The sequence below is a fragment of the Taurulus bubalis genome (assembly GCF_910589615.1).
Source record: "Taurulus bubalis genome assembly, chromosome: 16".
Lineage (NCBI taxonomy): Eukaryota > Metazoa > Chordata > Actinopteri > Perciformes > Cottidae > Taurulus > Taurulus bubalis.
Window position 1 is genome coordinate 5,798,588 of NC_136604.1, and position 20,038 is coordinate 5,818,625.

Sequence of the window (20,038 nt, forward strand, 5' to 3'; positions counted from 1 at the left end):
AAAGTAAATGTACTCCGCTCAAATACAAAGTACCAAATAAGGACAATTCTGAGGTACTTGCAGATTCAGATTAATAATAATATCACAATTTATTGTTGATCCATTTTGCAAATGGATTAACAATAAATTGTAATATTATTACAAATATATCAATCATTGATCGATTCCCGGGGGGATATTCACAAGCTACCCAACAGTATTAAGTAATATAAAGGAATTAAAATTAGCCCCAGCTGCAACATTCAATATTTATTCATATTAATGATTGATTGCTTGAGGATTCTGAGATTGGAACAAGTACTTTTAAGTACATCTCGACACTAATACTTACTTTTACTCAATATAAAATGCAATATGAGCATTTCTACTTTTAAAAGTACTTCTTCCACCACATATAGTGGATTATAAGTATACATTATCATAACATGGAAATCCTTAATGCAACATTGTATTAAAGTACAGGAGTAAATGTACTAGATTACTTCCAAACGGCAGCACTTTGCTTCATAAACTTCGTTAACGGCACTCTGCACTGCTGAGGGCTTTTTCTCCAAAACTCGCTCAACGGCGAGATTAAAACACAAAGAGCTCAATTAATCCGCGAGCCCCCCGAAGGCACCGCGGCCCCGTGCCCACAGCAGCCGGCTTGCTATTTCCTGTCCCACCCTCCTGGCTTAACAGTGAACAGACCTCACTGTGGTGCGTTCGTGGCCAGCTAGAGGAGAGCTCACCTCCCTCTGGTCCGTGGTGGGGCTCAAATCTGCACAGAAGTAGAATAACTCACAGCACAGGTTTCTAGACGAGGTAGAGGGGCCCACATGCATTTTGGGCACTTTAATGTTGTAGTCATATGCCAGTGCCACACGCATAAGTTATCTTATCTCTCAGGAAACAGGAAACGCCTCCTTCTGGACACGGGAGGGCCGTTGCTGGCCGGTCCTCCTCCTCCTCCTCTGAAGGATGACAGGGAGTGGATCACAGTGGAGGGCTGCTCCCTCTCAGCTACATCACAAACACTGAGGGGCCGACAGACTCGCACTGCTCCTCCGTCCAAATGATGGGATCCTATCTCAAGTGTTGGCTGATGGACCGGCTCCAAATTTGGATCTAAATCATTAGTTTTTTTCAGTGGAAAGTTGTTGTTTTTGCTCGTGGAGCTGTGCAGCTCTCACCAAGGTGAGTCATGACTTCAGATGATGTTCACCTTTTACCTTTATTCCTCTGACGTGTTTTAAAAGTTCATGTGAATCAAGCTTTTATTGCACATTACAGGGGCTTTTTCCTGTTTGGAGCTTTTTACTAACTTTTTTACTACATATATTGCAGTTACTGCTGTCAGGCCATAAACAAGGCAACCGACTAGTTTATTAGTAGGGTCTGCACCATGTTCTTTACAAAACCGCAGACCATAAAATCCTTTTTAGATGCAGGAGCTACACCGTGCTCGAAATCATCAACACTTTGAATATACATTTGAAGAGAAAATCCTTGTTTTGCAGCTTGTTTTGTGCATTTTTATAGTTAATTAAGCGCAGTTGTAATGGCTTTCTGCTGCATACATGGAAATATGTTAACAGCAACACCTTTCTGAGAGACAGAAGACATTTGGTGAACTACTGTAAAGTAGCAAGTCTCATTTTCAATGGTTTCAGGTTTCATCTTCTGACTTAAATAGGATTATCTAAGCAGGAAGTGTGGGAGGGTTGAACGGGAGTGCATTTTATGGGGTTACATAAACAGCTACAGCTGCCGGGCCTTTGCATGTGTATAGTTAAGACGAGAAGTTATTGGACTTGTCTGGAAATGTTAGGTGTTAAATCTGTCTGCCCGGGGACTGCGGCTGTATGAAATGGACATTTGTCTCCCTCTGGTATTCCTGTTGAGCTTCCAGCTCGGGCAAACTTGACCACAAACTGCCCGCCTCGGGCTGCTGGGAAGGTCTGTGGAGCTCTGCATCAAAATGTGTGTCTTCTAGAGATAACGTTAGCGAAACCACAGGAGAAGAGTCGGGGCAATAGTGTTGTTTGAATGTGGCTTTGCAATTTCATCTTCATCTTCTTTTTATCAAATAAAAAAATAAAATAAAAATAAGCCAGGACAGGGAGATGATTTCAAACTGTTTTAACAGAAATCAACCTGTTTCAAGAAGTTTCTGGAAATGAGAGCTTAAAACGTGGAACGATACGACCGGTCTCTGCAACATAGGAAAACACTCTGCTAAATTAGCTATTAAACAAGGTAGAGAAATATTTGTAGACGATGATGCTTGCGCTTTCTTACGGAGTGTTTGATGGGAAGATCGATACCTTTGGCTAAATGTGAAGCCAGCAGCTAGTCAGCTTAGCTTAGCATTACAGACTGGAAGCAGGAGGAAACCCATAGCCTGGCTTTGTACATCAGAAACAAAATCCACACAAATTAACACGTTAAATCATGTTTGTTAAATTTAAAAAAAACGGAAGCGTACAAACAACAGCTAGCTATTTTTCGGTGGGCTATGTGCCAAACTATTTATTTTTCAGGAGCAGCTTCTTCAAGAAATATGTCGGCTGATGTTTTACACTGTTTTAAGCCATTAAGATGTAACTTAAAACAAGTAAGAGCCAGGCTAGCTGTTTTCCCCTGCTTCCAGCCGTTATGCTAAGCTAAGCTAACTGGCTGCCAGCTGTAGCTTCATATTTAGCGTACAGATGTGAGAGTGGTATCAATCTTCTCATCTAACTCTATGCACAAAAAGTATTTCAAAATGTCAACCTATTCCTTTAAAGACTCAAATTACAGAAAAAATATGACTTGATATGAGGGCCATATCTGTCATGAGTTTGATAAACGGTGAGCATGCAGAGGCACCGGGTGCAAAGGCCAGTCTTTAATTAGAAAACAAACACTGTTTGACTCTATACGCGAGCTGAAGCGGACCCTAAATTGCCCACTTATGTTGTTAAGGTCTGGGGGCCGCAAATTGAGGGTGCAGATGGAGTCTTGCTTCTTCTGTCGGCGACTTAAATGTCGAACAGAAGGCAGCGCTGGTGGAGAGCCGCCGGTTCCCATGAGTCAGATGCCACCAGAGAGACTACCACTGTAATTGCCCCCCTTAAAAAAATGAAAAAAAGAAAGACTTTGAGAGGGCACGGGGTCTGCCAAGACTCACCAGGATAAAGATCAGGGTGGGAAAGTGACCCTTACATGTCGGCGATTGGAGCAGAGCGTGATTTGGTTTTCTCCCTGGAGAGAAAGCACCAGAAAGAAAAACATTTGGCTCCCACGAACACTGTTGTTGTAATGACAGGGAATGTGAGGGGGTGGGAAATATCAGTCATCATGTTTACATCAAGCTTTACTGTAACTGTGAGCCCATCTGTGACAACCCAAACTTCTGCCTCATCTTGCCCTCTCTTAAAGGGACAGTACACCCACATTGTAAATACAAACAATTAAAAATACATTTAGGGACTAAGTTCAGTTCCAATGAGATCTTTATCTTATCAAAAAGTAAGCAGGGCGGACATGTCACTGTTGAAATGTTAGGGACGGAAACGGTGAAGACTGAAACAACAGCGAGCCTACTACACATTTACGTTTTCACCACCGGAGAAATAACGAATTTCCCCAACTTTTCCTGAAGCGCCATCAAAAGAAATGTATTTTTTCCAATCTCTGTAAAAATAGCAACCTCCCGTCATCCTCAGCTGCAGCTTGTGCTCAGTGCCAATGAGCAAACACCATCATGCTGAACCGTGAACTAAGGTGTTCAACGGGGTAAACATTTAAACATCAACACGGAAGCACTCGCCAGTGCGTTATAGGTCAATAATGATCCATTAAACAGCTTTTGGGTTGCCAGGTTGTGAACAACATGAACCTTTGTTAGACACTAATTTAACAAGAAGACTCCAACAGTGGACGTATCACTTACTTACTGGAAACGAGCAGCAGGGCCTCTGGATCATAATCCATTCCTTTATTTATAACTCCAAACGTGATGGATTATATAACAACTCATTATTATTTCTTGTCTTACTGACATTTCTAACATGAATGAAAGAAACCAAAGAGTATGTACTCACCGGTTACCAACATATACATCTGCATTACTACCAAATAGAAATGACAAACGATATTATGGCAAAAATGGATCTGAATGAATGGCTAAAAACGGATGGATAAAGTACATGAAGCCATTAGTTTCAAACCTTTTATAAAAGGTGCCTTGTTTCATTTGAAACTCAGACATTTCTACATGGATGCCAAATAAACCAAAATGAAAGTACACGTTTTATTAATAGCTACAGTTTCCAGGGAAATCTGGTCACGTGACTTGTTTTTCTGTGGGAACAAAAATAAAACATGTGCGTGACGCCGGAAAAGAGCCTCCTCAGGCTCTGATGTCATAAACATAAACATGCCGGTCAGACGCAGAGGGCCTCATGCCGCTGCCTCACCGCAGGCCGAGTGTAAAACACTTACGAGGAACACAATGTCCTTGTGGACTGACCTCTGACACCAGCGGAGATCACAGGAATGATGGGCGGGGAACACACTCAGACCTTTTGGCATCTTTTTGGATGAGCTCAGGCTTCCCTATTGGGTTTTTTATATTAATGTATTTGATCTCTAACGCTCCGCTTATGTATTTTTGTGACAGGATCTGTCGTTGGCTGCTGGATCCTGTGAGATGGTAGACGCCTGAACCCGCTGTGAAACAGGATGGAGCCGGTTAAGAGAGACATGGAGCTGCTTAGCAACAGCATGGCGACCTACGCCCACATCAAAGGTGACTGGGGTTCTCAACCTGGGGCTCCAGGCTCCATCGATGGGTCACAGCATGAATCAAAGGGGTCACAAGATAATTACCAGTGTTGGAAATATACCGACAAGAAAAACGTTTTTACAAAATTTCATATATACCGTGTTGTTTTACTTCAGGCCTCTAAAATAATTTGAAGGAAATACACTTATATCTGACTGAACCTCACAGTAACGACAATACGTTAAAAAAATGGTATTTGTACAGGTTAAACAAACAATATATTAGTGATATTCAAAGAGGCTGCCCGTCGGATTTTGATCCCTTTTGTTCTCCTGAAAAATCCAGGGTAACTTTGAACTACTATCATTAGCTGTCAGACCAAGGTAATGAGTAAAAAGTACAATATTTCCCTCTGGAGTGGAGTAGAAGTATAAAATGGAAACATGCAGGTAACGTGCAAGTACCTCAATATTGTAAGTAAATGTATTTCGTACTAACTCCTTTGTGTTTCTCTGCCCTCAGCCAACCCAGAGACCTTCGCCCTCTACTTCATGATGGGCGTCTGCCTCGGCCTGCTCATGGCGCTCGGCCTCCTGGTGGCCGGCATCGCCTGCAGGACTCGCCGCCGCAGCAGCAGACCTCCCCCATCCCCCGAGAGGAGGCGGCTGAAGGAGTCCAGCGGGGAAGAGGAGGAGGAGGGTGAAGAGGACGAGGAGGGGGGCCTCGCGGAGGAGGATGGGGAGGAGGCAGAGATCCCTAAAGTGACAGTGGGGCCCATGAGCGACCGCAGCAGCCCGTCCAACGGCACCCTGAGGAGCGTCAACGTGTTCGCGTCGGCCGAGGAGCTGGAGAAGGCGCGGCGTCTGGAGGAGAGGGAGCGGATCGTCAGGGAGATCTGGAGGAACGGACAGCCGGACATCCTGGTCACCGGGACGGGGACTATCGGACGAGTGCACTACCACTAACAGACACCTTGACTGGGCCCTGAAGAGCTGACACAAACATGGCTGAACCAAAGCCTCCACAGGGTCAGTCATGGCTGAGCCCTGCTCTGGATTCACAGTGTTAACTGATTCCAGCTCGTTTAATCACGTGATCCCAGTATAAAACTCTTCACTGAACTCCTGATGTGCACATTAATAAAACAGTGATTCTGCGATATGTTCCTCTGCATATGGCAACGTGGAGAAACGGTGAAATTAAATACAAATGTACGGCACAAAAGAAAAGAAGAAGAGAAAGAAAAGACCTCTCCCTTTTCCTTCCCTGTTGATTTTCATACAATTCCTAAATAAACAAGACATTATGAAATAAGTAATCTTACGAATGAATACAATCAAATAATGCAATATATCACAGTATTTACAAATCCAATTTTGTTGTTGTTTTGTTGTTTGTTGTTTGTTTGTCTGGATTAAAAGCATTATCAGTCTATAGGGGGAAATACAATTATAAAATAAAAAGAGAGCTCAGGGAACATCTCCATTAATAAACTCTGAGGTGGATAAAATAACTTAAAGGAATATGTATTGAATTATTCCACTTATATTCCACATTTTGTCTGCATTTGCTCATCAGATTTTTCTTAATTTTACTCATGGATTCAATATTCAACATGTTTGGTCTCCATAGCTTTTCTATTGCATTGAGATAAAGCAGATTTTGTATGAAGCATAAGTTCTCATCTGTATTCATCTGTATTTTACCAAATCTCTGCAATGTGAAAATTAAAAGTTTAACCACTTTTCTCAATCAAAAGCAGGATATATTCATCGTTCGGTGTCCATTTGTGATTATTTATGTGTCAAACTATTAGTTTGTTTGCTTTCTTTGCGATAATTAAGAGGAGAAGATCGTTAGCGTCTGTATGCTAACTATGTAGCTGGAGCAGAGCAACGGCTAGCTAGCTTAGCTTAGCACAAACGCAGGACACTGCTTACTCTGTTTAAAGGTTGACTAGATGGTCCAGTCCGGCTCCACACATTTGAATATTAGCTGATTTCTTCGTCTTGTATGATTGCAAAATTCATATCTTTATGTTTTGGGCTATACTAATCGTACCATTAATGTTTTTGAGTAATCAGTTGCTTGATTTCTATGACCAACGGTCCTAAAAACATTTGATTCACAGCGATATAAAAGAGGGAAAAACAGCATCTTCAAATTTTATAAACATAAATCAAGATTGTTTGGACTTTAATTGAATAAATAAGGCTTAAACAATTATCAAAACATGGCATCAGTTATAAAAAACGTTTTTTTATAATAATTTCAGCACTTTTAATACATATCTTAGGCTCTGAAAGTGTGATGGCCATTTTGTATTTTCTGAAGTCCCAAAAATGTATTCCAGAAAATGTTATATGTCATAATGTACATTAATCCAGAAGGGAGTCGTGCTCAGGCCCATGGTGATCTGCTCCCACAGCAGCTTCATGGTGGCCCAACAAGAGAAGTCACATTTCCCACAGAAACCCTCCAGTCTTCTTCCCAGCCTTTACATTGGCTTGTGTCTCTGACCCCATCACTTCCTGTGTTTCCCTTTCCCTGATTCCCAGTAGCTTCCCTCCTCCCAGTTGCAGCTGCAACACTGCAGCTCTCTCTGCTGAAGACGCGTCTGCTTAGTTTTGCCATGAAAGAGCCATTCACGTAGATATGGCCAATGCTAAGCGTCAGAGTGGATCTGAGCGGCGTCCCAGGAGACTCTCCCTCCGGCCATGAAAGGCTCTCTGTTCTGTGACTGCAGCAGCTTGTGTCCGCTAAGTGGCACTGAATGGAGATTACTGAAGGATTTAACAGAAACCAACTTGAGAAACAGACAAAACCAGACACTCACGAGCTGATGGTTTGTGCTCATTCTGGGACAAATTGTTTATTCACACTGGTCCGTGGTCCTGGTCCCTCTATAACAGCTAAAAAAACACTAAGTAGAAAAAACACAATTTCCACACGTCTGAACATTATTCACAAAGAAATATAAAGTACATCTGTCATCCTGGGAAATTGTCAAATGCTTTTTTTTCACTACTTGCTGGTATTTGATAGACAAAGAATAAAATACAATTGAGAGATTCATTGATGACTGATCTTTAAAATGCTTTATGGGTATTTTGACCCCAGTCTGTGGCCTAAAGTTCCCGCTTCACTACTTTTATACATACTGGGTTGATAAGATCAAGAATGTAAAGAAGAATATTGGATGATTTGTTCCCCACATGCTGCAGCGGTGGTGTGTGTGAGGCAAACACACACCTTAACAGTGAGCGTCTCACTCCTGAGGAATCTATTTAGACCTCAACAATCACACTCGCACAGTTGCCCTGAATCAAAGAAACATTTATTGAAAATTAAAAGACAAGGAACTCCAAAGCTCTTGAAAACAGTACAAAAGTATTCAGCTTTAGATGAAACAGAAACAAAAAGGTCCTCCAGTCGTGTTTGGTACATGCAGTGTGTCTGTACAGTCAGAGCGGGACGAAGCAGCACAGTGAGATTCAAACTAGGTGGCGTCAATTCCTCTTAAAAACACACGTTCATCGATGCCGTAGACAAAATGTTGTTCACTTGTTTTCACGTTTATGTTCTCGGACTGGAGTTTAAACTTGTTTGTTTTTTTTGCGAGAGGATTTACTGCAACGGTTATATATTTTTTTAAATGAACCATATTCAGTTTTAGGTTTTCCCTTCCCCCGGATGTTGAGATTACAATAATTTAGGTTTTATAATTCTATACACGTATCAACCTATTGTAATAACCAGTCTCTTTTTTCCATTCTATTTCTTTTATTAAAAATCTAAACAAAAAAGGTAGCCACTTACTAGGTTGATATGACAGAGGCAGAAAACCTACACGTTCATCTGTCTGAAGCAGAAATCTGGAGATTTTGGTGCCAAATGCTTTACAATTTACACTTCTTTTAAACTGAACACACCCACAATCAATGAGAATATACTGGAACACACACACACATAAAAATGTCTTCACTTCCTAACGAGAAATACAGGTGAAGTGGCACTACATGAAAAAGCTTGGATAATATAAGTGACGAACATCGATTGGTCGGGGTTCATCAAAAGATTTGTTTTCATGTCTGATCATTTGACGGCGGTGAGCCCTGAGCCCACCGCCGATTGGTCCCAGAGGAGCGAGGTATGAATCGAACGCTTCATGCAGTAACATCAAAGATTTATCATAGCCCCGAAAAACAAAGAACGAAAGAACAAGAAGGTGGCAATCATCTACTGCCTCCCGACCCCGAGACGGGTACGGCTGCACCTCTCGTAGGCGGGGCGGTGCCCTCTAACAGATTACACATGTATTATTATTATCATCACCATCATCATCGTCATATATGTCATTTCTAAGGCACAAATGCATTTCTTACTTTGTCATATTTTCAAAGAGTATTCATCTTTGTTACCTCAGTGTTTTCTCCCTTAAAACGATACAATTGAGTCAACCGCCTGCAAACAAAGAAACATAAAAATAACTTCACGTTTACATAAAATTTAATGTAGCCAACCTCACATCTGAAACGTAACAGAGTGCTTCTCCTCATCAAGTCAGTTCTTTCTTCACTTAAACCGTGAGAAGGCTCAAACTCACTGAACACATTTGTTTTTTAACTATAAATGACAACATGACCTGGAGGGGAACATATAGAAGAACGACCCCTATATCCTCATCATCGCCCTATAAACGCTTCGATGCTGAATCCGTCTCCGGTGCTCTACTGTTTCTAGGCGGGGGCGTCTCCGGTGCTCTTGGCGTCTTTGCGCTCCACTTCGCCGCCGCCGTCGTCGTCTCCCAGCTCCGCCTCCTGTCCCCCCTGGAACATGTCGTGGGTCCACTTCGGGCTGCTGCCCCCTTTACGGTAGACGAAGCGCCCCCGGCGGGGTGGAAAGGAACCACGGCCTCTTCCGCGGGTGTCCACCCACGTTTTCTCTCCGTCGCGGTCATCGTGCTGGAAAAAGACACGGGCAAACGTTAAAGGTGGAGCCAGAAGTCCTTCACGCAGCAGGAATACTAAACCAGGAGCTGGTCTAGCTCAGACCCCCCAGAAAAACCTCAACTTAGCCCCAAAACCGCAGCTGAACTAAATTTAGCCATTATTAATTCTACTCGTTCATTACATTATTTGTACTCTGACATGTCATAATGTCGCCTGTGGGGAAAGAAGCCCACGTTCTGAGAGCCTTGTCATGCCGCTGAATCAATTAGTAGCTTCAGAGGCTCACCAGGTAATACTTCCTGCTCTTGGGAGTGTATTCAGGGTCCCACTCCTCCTCTGGAGGGCGCACTGCAGGATTTACATTAGCAGGGTTTCCATTGCTGCTGCTGTTGTTGTTGTTGTTGTTGTTGTTGCCTGGATAATTTCCCCTGCTCCACCCTCTCCCTCTGACTCTGGGGAACTGAAATCAAAACAACAAGGTGGATTTAAACTTGTAAGCCAAAAGGGCCAAACACATGTTCTACAATAAGATGGACGAATATTTTATTACTATTTATTATTAATATCTGATATTTTTGGTACAAGTCAGAGTAAAAAATATATTTTTAAAATCGACCCAGGGACGATGAGAACGACAGAACACACAGAAAAAGCCATATGATGGGAATCAGGCATTTGTTTTAGTGATGAGGTGAAGTTCCACTGATTTTCGCTACATTACCTTAATAAAAATCAGGTAGTGCATGGAATATGTATGAGAGAGTCATCATCATTATCATCATCATCATCCACATTATGTTCCTTAGCATTAGGAGGAAGGAACAGAGCAGAGAAGCGTAGTCTACTGTGACGCCATTAGGACAAAGAATTGCAAGAAGATGAGATGTCAGTACGTCAGTGACAAAAAAAACACCAATAAGCAGGAGAGATGAAGGCGGCGCCGACAGGAACTTACAAATCCACGGCCTCGGCCCCGCTCCGCGCCGTGGCCCTCGTAGTGGCCCCTGTCCGCGGGCCCGCTGTAGTCGCGTGGGGGATAGCGCATGTGGCCGTAGCCTTCCTCCGAGTGCTCCATGCCCTCTCCTCCCATGAACTCTTTCCCTCTGTACGGTGGAGGGTAGGGGGACGGGGAGGAAGAGGAGGAAGAGGAGGACGGAGAGCGGTCCCGCTTCTTCTTACCCTTCCTAAGAGCACAGAACATCAAGGTCAGTGGGGAGTCTCGTAAAAAAAAAAAAACATTTGACGGTACGATGTGCAGGTGTGGATGGTTGGTAGAATGGTTACGGTTATGGAAGATGTGACTCACGCTTTCATCTATTCCTCCTTCACACAGGAAAAAACAAAACCTACATTTTCAGGTAGAAATTATGGGCTGAGCACACCTCTTCTCACATTACGTTGTTTTGCCGCTCCACCAAAGCTTCAATGTGAAAACAGCCAACACAGGTTTTAAGGAAAAGAAAGGAAAAATAGCCTCTAGCCGCACTTGGATAAAAAGAAGAGAGCTGTATGTTTTATATTAGGAGATTACTAATGCTAATTCAACTTTTCCTGCTGCTTCACATTAAGCTTTCACATTTGCACAATCGTATGTCTGTTATTTGCACATTACGTTCTCTAAACACTCTGCAGCTCTTTTCATTTTAAAAAGTATATATTTTACACATTTCCCATTTCTGATTAATGACTTGATTTTTTTTTAAAGTTTTTTTCTTCCTTTCTCTTACTGTGTTCATTGCACCAAAACACCCAGAAGGCTTTAACTTTGAAACGGCAATGGTATTTGTCGCCCATCACAGAGTCTGACCGTTATCTGTTCACAGTTTGGGCTCGTTAAGAAAAGAACTAAAGAAGCAGATGGGAACAAAGCCGACTGTGTGCCCACATCCTCGTGACAGGCTGTTAAAAATGAAATAGTGAACGTGGGCAAATTAAAAAAGAAGTAGGAGGAAGGTGTAATTGTTTATCGTGCTCTGCTGCTGCAAATCCCCCAACAAGGCAACGACGCAACAATAGTAACCGCCCCTTCAAACGCCGTGTTCCCTATGGCCTCGTTGCTGATTTAACTCTGCAGGGGGACAAACGGAGACAACAGACTCAACATACTTGGATTTCTTGTGGTGTTTCCCAGATTTCTCAGAGGACTTCTCTCTGCTCGCTCCCCGGGAGCCTCCGGGGCTCCTGCCTCCCTCGCGCTTGGACTCCTTCCCGGCAAACCTCTTACGCCTTTCAATATCCAGGCGAAGGTCCATCACGTCGCCTTTGAATTTTTTACTTGGCTCCTGCAGGGACATGTGTTTGTTAGCCGCGAAACCAGCTGTTTGTAATGCTGATGGACAGATTCAGAAATGCTATACAACTGTAAACATGGCACACAAAATGTGATCACTGCATTACAAATAAAGGTGAACATGTATTAAGTATAGTGTTCCCTCTAGTGGTTAAGACATATACAGAGTTATAAAAGATATTCCTTAAAAAGAAATTACTTATCACAATATAATGTAAAAGTATTGGTGGAAACCAGCAGCATGCATGTAGCATAATAAAATAAATGTTACAGGTTTTTTTTGTAGCTTGATTTTTTTCTTTCAAGAAAAATACTTACAAGGTAAAGGCACTGATAAGCGTCCCTTGAGAGGCTTGGACTCGGGATCTTAATTCACTTCCATTTAGCCTTTGCTTGGGCTCGTACATACCCAATCAATAACCATATCTCATAGGCTGGGGGGCTTGCTCGGCACTTACAAAACACAATTGGGCTCTTTTGATTTAGAAATATGCATCCTTTGAAAGAAAAGCACAAAGCTGAACACTGCTGCTTTGGGTCGTCTCAAAATTTGCTTGTTCCAAATACGTCAAATTTCAAAATGGCGGGTCACCTTGTAGCTGGTCTCCTCCATATCCTCAAACAGGTGAGAGTGCCTCTTAAAAGCACTGGGGGAAACATCGATTCTCCTGAGAGAGGAGGGGGAAAAACGCTAACGTCAAGAACAGATTATTATTATTTTTAAGCTTCAATCACCTCAGATAATTAGACGTTGTAGGTACCTGTGGATTTCTGGGCTCTTCCTTGGCTTCATCATTTCTACCTCTGCAGCTTTTCTTTGGTACATGGCAAACCGCTCACTTAGAGTCATGTCTGAGGATTGGAAGTGTTGCGCTGTGAATAAAGAACGACAATCTGTTATTCCGAGATACAGCGGCACCGGCTGCGGCGACGTGTAATCGAGTGGTGAAATGTCCGGTGGAGCTCATCAACTGTCCGAACTCCTATGGTCTCGTCACGCCGAGTCTACAGAGACACAGCCAGCGCAGATCATACTTTACCTTTGATGTAGTGCACGATTGAGACTATGTGCTGAGCGAACAGCTCGGCGGGGCTGCGGCGGAGCTGTGTCGACTGAACGTGTTGGAAAATGGAACGAAACTCGGGGTCTTTCTTAGTGGGATTCGGCAGCTCTCGAGGCATGAGGCGCTCTTTAGACAGGGAGGAGCTGGGGGAAGAGAAGAGGTGAGCAACATTGAACCGTGAGATGTTAAAATATCAAAAAGCTCTGCAAATGTAGGGTTTACATTCTATGTTAATTGGAGTGTGTCATGTTTCCCTTGCACGAGACAAACGGCTGCAAGGAACGATCTGTTGAAATTGTTTACCTGAACAAACAGTTGGGAAAAAATGTTATGCTCCGGCCAGTATGGTAATATTGGAGCGTTAAGTATACGATCGGTTATAAATACCTGGGCATTTCACCTACAGAACCGATTTTGTGTTCAAAGTCGTCCCTTGACGCTGACAGGTGTCGTACAGGTGAATCCTCGCGGCGAGGGAAAGCTCCAGGAAACAGTGGACGCTCTTTCTCTCTGGGAGGCGCAGGAGGGGACGGACTCCTTCGGGACTTCTCCTTGTCCTTCTTCTCCTTCTTCTTGGACTTCTCCTCCTTCTTGTGCTTGCGGCCTCGGTAGAACTCTTCCTCCATGTGATCGAGGGGCTCCGCCTCTTCGGCATCTCGCCGGCTTTTCTCTTTAACCGACGGGTAGGACGTGGAGTAGCTCGGCTCGTCGCCCCATTTCCCGAAAATGTCCCGAGCGGTGAGGGTGGGTTTGACGTCCCCGTCCTCATCAATGTCCCTCTCTTTCAGCCCGTGGGACTTGAGGAACTCCTCTTCTCCAGCGTCAAAGAAAGGCAGGGTCTTGTCTTCCTTGGAGTCGTTTAAAGACGCGGACGAGATGTTGAAAAGGTCCCCAGACGACTTGCTTCCCTTCTCTAGCTCTCTGTCCGTGGTGCTCGGCTCTTTATCGCGGCCGTTCTCCTTTTCAGTAGCCTGCTTTTTGTTTTTGTTCTCAGCCAAGAACCTGAAACAGAGAACCAGACTGAGCTTTAGCTCCTGCGACGCATGCCAGCAACACAACTGTAATAACACCATTCCAGACTGAGATCAACAGCGTAGGAGGAAGAACAAGAAAACATATTCTCACAGTCTGTGTAATTACCCAGTCAAGCTACTGAAGAAAATACAAAAAGTTGAAATCACCACTGCCTGCTTCCCAAAACAGCATATCTGGTACAATATATAAACCTACACATAATAATTTCCTACCAATAAAGGATTTTTAAAAAAAGCAACGTTACGTTAAAAGCAAACATTACCTTTCATAGAACTTCGTCAACCGCCAGCTACATTCACTTAAAATCTGGAGTTTTACATTTTCCTTTTGAACCTGTATTCCTCCAGGGATCTTAACGTCCATAATTTTTCTGAAAAATGTCAAACACCACTACGTAGTCACATTAAAATAACTACAAATGGAATATACCTACTTTTTGAAGGCAGCAGAGATCACAGTCTTATCTTCACATTTGTCTTCTTCCTTTGAGAAGAATCCAAAGCCGCTGAAGGAGGCAGTTTGTCCGGACTTCGTGGGGCTCTTTGCTGGTGGGGACACGGTGCCGATGGTTTTCCACATGGGGCCGGTACTCCCGGGCCCTTTGCCGTCAGAGTCAGTGGGGTCACCCTCTTTTTTAGCATCTGGGCTGATTCGTTTAGGACTGGCGTCGTAGTCAATCCATTTACCTCCAGATGCCTTCTCGATGGCGCTGCCGTCTGCTGCCAGACCGGATTTCTCTCCCTGCCTTTCTGGCTTGTTCTTAGCGTCCTTGGAGCCCGGCTTGCCCTTGCTGCTGCGATGATGCGGTGATGAGGACCGGGACCGCGAGGAGTAGCTGGAGTGCTTGGAGCGCCGAGACCCCCGCGAGGACGAGCGGTCCGAGTAGTGGGAGCGGCTCCGGCTGCCCGAGCGCTTCTTGGGTGTGCGGGAGCGTGAGCGGCCCCTCCTGGGGCTGTGTGCGTGGTGGTCCTGGTGGCGATCGTGCCAGCCACCTCCACCACCACCGCCGCCGCCACCTCCACCACCGCCGCCACCTCCACCCTGCTGCCAGTTGGACTTATAGCCGTAGCCGCCGCCTCCTCCCCTGTTCTGGTAATGGCTGCGTGGGTAATAGCCTCGGTTTCTGGCGCGGTAGTGGAAGGGCCTCCGGTAGCCTCGGTTGTAGCCTCGGAACCCTCCTCCTCTGTTGTTCTGATAGTCCCTGGAGGGATAGTTTCTGTAAGACGGAGAGTGAGAGCGAGAGCGGGAACGAGACCTGGAGCTGGATGAGTGAGAAGGGAGAGAAAGACATATGATGTTATTCAGGGAAAAGCCCGTGTCGTGGCCGAACACAGATTTCAACCGTGCAAGTCAAGAGCTACGCAGTCCGCACATTTAAGCAACAATCCGACTTCTCGCAAAGACCTGAATAAACGGCAGAGAACGACAACATGAGCCGTCTGTAAACTCCACACCACAAGCGGTCAGGGCATCGACCGGGGCGCTCCATACACAACCACTTTTCACCTGATTGAAACTATATACTGGGATCGTATGACAGCAACAAGGGCTGTCCTAGACCAAAGAAATCCTTAGTCATCAAGCATTCCATACTCGCACATGTTTTTTTTCAACATTTAAATCAACACAACTGCAAAACTAAGCTTCTCCATAAAGAATCACACAAAAGCATCACTTTAAAATCTTGTGTTTACCAGAGATGTGCTCAAGTATAAAAGTGTTAAAAAAACGTAGTCGAACAGACAAAAACAGCCGATTAGTTGACTGATCCGTTAAGAGGGGGAGCCTTATTAACAACAAAACAATCTACATGATAATTGAGCAACTCCATCCACTGAGGAAGGCCAAGAGATGCGTTTGAAAGCATCTTATTTGGTCAAACTGCTGTCTCCACCGTCAAGAATGAACCTTCAAGCTGCCACCGAGCCAAAGCTGTTGATCGAACTTGCATAAAGAATTAAAAAGAAAGGTTTAAGACACTCTCTTGGGGTCAAAATGACCCGTCAACACACATACATATACACCCGTATATGGGTCATTTTGACCCCAAGACAGCGGGAGGGCTAGGAAAGAAAAAAAAGAAGTTTAAAACCTATTGATCTGATTTCACAGTGAAATTCTAAAAACATAGACAATGCATGTACATGCTCTGATGCATGTGTTCGGGTGCCGTTTGAAATTATTATATATTGCTACATCCATTTTTTTCTTCTCATTTTGTTTACATTATTTGGGCCTTCCTTCTCGACATCCTGCAGAGCCACCCAGTGATTATACTTTGCACTTGTCACCTGTGAATTTATTGGCTCCTTGCTCAGGTGTTTACAATCATCTTATATTTACTAAAGAGGAAACTGTGTGCTGAGGGCTGCACCCTGGAGAAGGTGGTTTGTGCCGCCGAGCGTGTTTAATAACCCAGCTCTATCGCAACATGTACATTGTCATTGTAACATTGTCTAAGTTTTTAGAATTTTACTATGAAATGGCCACTGATGAAAGGCTTTCTTAACTTTTTGAGTGTTTTTTTTAACTTTTGTGTTCCCTACCAAAAAACACTCTGGACCAATGTTCTGAGCAAATTTTTTTTTTTTTCTGAGTGCACATTTCAGCACTGTGAGCAATTCGCAACCACGCGATCTGCCGAAAATGACCACAAGCCTGCGTTAGCCATAGGGGATTCAAAGAGATGACAGCAAATGCATCAATATGTATACAAGGTTGATATTTATTCAATATCCTTTATAATGGCTGGACTTTGGGAACATTTTAATGATAGTGTTTTACCAGTCAGTTTAGTTGAACTTAAAGGATCTTTGTTGAACTTCAATAAGGGGAGGTTATGACTGGTTCACTGGTTATGACTGATAATGATATATATAAAAAAAATAAAAGTATCAAAGGTGTTTAGTCATTTCTCAGCAGGTACAACATTGAAGTGGAACTGCATTGAAAGAAAAATGCTAATGCAGTGCTTAACAATAATTATAGGCCTATTAAATTGACATGGGGTAATTTTTCCTAAAGGTAGCCTATATAAACAATTTAGCCCGAGCTCACGTGGCGCTCTGGGCGAGCTTCACTCCTGGTGCCCGGAGGAGGACAGCGGGGGTGGGGGGTGCTAACGGAGGCAGAGCGCTAGGAGACGTACAGAGAGCGCATGTCGAGAAACGGGACGCTGATTGGCCAAGAAGACTCGACACGTCACATCAAAGATCTTATTATTGCGAAGATGGCTCACTCCTATCTCAGAAACACTAGCGCAAAAAAGATTTTTAACCCCTAAAAAAAAAACGTTTGTGCGGCCGCGCACGCACGCAGCTTAGAGGGAACACTGCTCTGGACCCTTTTGTTCTCTTTTGAAAATAAAAGGCAATTGCCTAATTTAGAGCCTTATAAAAAAAGGCAAAAAAAAGCTGTAGAACAATATTTTAACGGAACATGACTGTTTAAAAGTATTCTACTTAACCATCCATATGAAGCTGAAATGATCTTGAAGCATTTATTTAGCAAAAACTCCCAAAAATGGGACAAAAGGCACATTTTATAGGCCTTTTTTTTAAATTGTGATTAAAGCTGAAATAATAAATAAATCAAGTGATTAATTTATTGACAGAAATGTATCAGCAACTACTTTAATGATTCATTAATTGTTTGTCATTAAGCAAAAGTGTCAAAAATTCACTGGTTCCAAATTTTCAGTACAGATGTGAGTAAACTGCTGCTCGGATCAATCAAGCAATTTGAGTCTCTTGAGTTTGAGAACTCACAACGAACATTTTTTGACAATTCTCTCACACGTAAAGTAATCCAGAAAATAATAAGATGCTTAATGAAAAATATTAATATATTGTGCACTTACAAGCGAATGTTTGAAAAGATAGGACTGATAATTATCTGACCAGCAGATATGACAACTTCTCTAAACCATTTGAATCTCAACTACTTGAGATCTAAATAGCATCAGAAAGACAATTCCTCCTTTTGTATTGACCCCCAGGTGCTCAGAATGGTGGTCCCAAAGCTGTGTACTGGGTAACCTTGACATGAGACTGAGGCTCTAATACTGCCCACTGTCAACAGGGGGCGATGTAAGCTCAGTGATGGCTGGGAGGTAGCTCCAACGAGCACAGCGTTGTCGCCTACGTTCATTCCGGGAGACAAATGTAAACAAAAACTTTACGTTCAGAATATCACACAACGGTCGACTGTGCCAAGAATAATTTCTTAAACAGCTGTTAGCAATAGGCTACACTGACGGCAAATGACTCTAAAGTGAGAACAATATGACAGTGATTTCAAGTAGGGACCAAAACACATGACGACACACGGGCAAACAATATGACATATCTAAAATTTCAATGAAAAAAAACACTACAAAACAGCAAACTGTAGCTTCACCTGTGAAAGGCTTCAAATAAAAGTAATCCAAGCACAATCTTCTTATTCTAAAGGAATGTAAACTGGCATGCAATTCAGGGATAAGAGAAATGTGACGTTGCTCGTCACAATGTAAACACTGCATGTGTCACGATGGCCCGTAAAGCCACGGACAAAACCATTAGGAAAGTACCTGCCGGCTAGATATTTAACCTGTGTACCTTTTCATTGAAGAGCAGTGAGTCCTGGATAAAAGATGGTGTAGTCCCACAAGCAGGACGTGGCTTTAATTTATGTGTTAGACAGAGCGTACTCCCAGGACACAACCTGCTCTAATCCACAGAGGGAGGAGGCAGTGGAGGGGGAGGGAGGTACCGCAAGGCCTGCTTGAAGCGTTGTCAGCCTTTTTTTCCCTCACACAGGAAACACATTTATGCAAATTAAGTGCAAATCTTGAACGAGTCAGGCCCGGTAAAAGAAGGAAATAACATCTAGTTAAATTTGAATTTCAAGTTAAAAATAAACACAATATCAATTGCGTATCTGGCACGTACTTGATGGGTATACAGACACTGTCATAAAGACACATGATAGGCGGTTTAAATTAAAAAGTGTAAACAGATGCAGCTGTGCCATGTGTGCTTGCGCCTTGTCAAAACATGGCTCCCTCATTACCCACAGTTCTGTAATGTGGTAAAAATGTAACCTGTGAGATCTGGGTATACTATGCCAATATGCTACAGAGGTCTGGTGACCTCGACTCTTTCTAACTCCACAACACCAGATTATTTTTATAATCTGGTGTTGTGGCGTTAGAAAGAGTTAGACTTGTAGTCTTCAACCGACGCATCAAATGTATCGGATTAAACACAGCTCCTTCTGAAGCCACATTGCAAGACATTATTAGGGTTTGTGTTTTCAATCTAGATTTTAAAATATGCTATCTGTTACAGATAGCAGAGGAGTGCTATCACTCTATCTGCTTCTGCCATGATTGAAGCAAAATGGCTGTCATGACAGTAAATGGTGAGTAAACACACAACTGAAACTAGAGCTGGCCGTTTCCTTGTTGCTTTGTACTGTACTTCAAACATCCAGATATTAGTACGCCAGTGTACTACAGCTGATGTTTGTGTTGTTGATTCTGACTAATAGCACAGGTCATAAAATCTATGAAGACACACACGCGCAATATCAATTGATATGACAACATAGTTTGTTAAAACAGGGATTAAAACAGACCCACTTTCACAGAGTAAAATTATATGATTACTAACTAATTAATTGCCATAGTCATATTACAAAACAATAATAATAATAGCTGTAATTACATTACAAAATGTTTGAAAAAAAAATTGTCAAAAATGAGTCAAAGCCTGTGAATATTCACCACATACCAAAAAAGGTAACAATGTAGGTGGATGTCAGAAACTGAAAACTGGATTTACCTATAGCGACGTTTTCTGGATCTTGAGCGGGAGCGGCTTCTAGAGTGAGACCTGGAGTAAGATCTGGATTTGGATCTGGATCTGGAGCGGGACCGAGCTGGGGAATCCGGAGCCTTTGACAT

At 43.1% G+C, this 20,038-nt stretch overlaps 2 protein-coding genes across 2 annotated transcripts; one reads left to right on the forward strand and one right to left on the reverse strand.

Moving 5' to 3' along the window:
• Positions 1–1,138: 1,138 nt before the first annotated feature.
• Positions 1,139–6,485, forward strand: eva1bb (eva-1 homolog Bb (C. elegans)). The gene is made up of 3 exons (XM_079232041.1): positions 1,139–1,176; positions 4,646–4,774; positions 5,273–6,485. Exons 2-3 carry the CDS (start codon positions 4,708–4,710, stop codon positions 5,713–5,715), a joined length of 510 nt encoding a protein of 169 aa, XP_079088167.1. The 5' UTR covers positions 1,139–1,176; positions 4,646–4,707; the 3' UTR covers positions 5,716–6,485.
• A 1,584-nt stretch (positions 6,486–8,069) lies between these two features.
• thrap3b (thyroid hormone receptor associated protein 3b) lies at positions 8,070–20,038 on the reverse strand (the record flags this gene model as incomplete). Its single annotated transcript, XM_079231612.1, has 10 exons — positions 8,070–9,714; positions 9,989–10,162; positions 10,658–10,886; positions 11,809–11,984; positions 12,585–12,660; positions 12,754–12,865; positions 13,033–13,199; positions 13,444–14,058; positions 14,525–15,352; positions 19,917–20,038. 10 exons carry the CDS (start codon positions 20,036–20,038, stop codon positions 9,490–9,492), a joined length of 2,724 nt encoding a protein of 907 aa, XP_079087738.1. The 3' UTR covers positions 8,070–9,489.

Bases quoted from the DNA above. Each gene is read 5' to 3' on its own strand.
- eva1bb (XM_079232041.1), top strand. From the start codon at position 4,708: ATGGAGCCGGTTAAGAGAGACATGGAGCTGCTTAGCAACAGCATGGCG. The intron at 4,775-5,272 runs GTGACTGGGGTT...CTCTGCCCTCAG, and splicing joins GACCTACGCCCACATCAAAG to CCAACCCAGAGACCTTCGCC.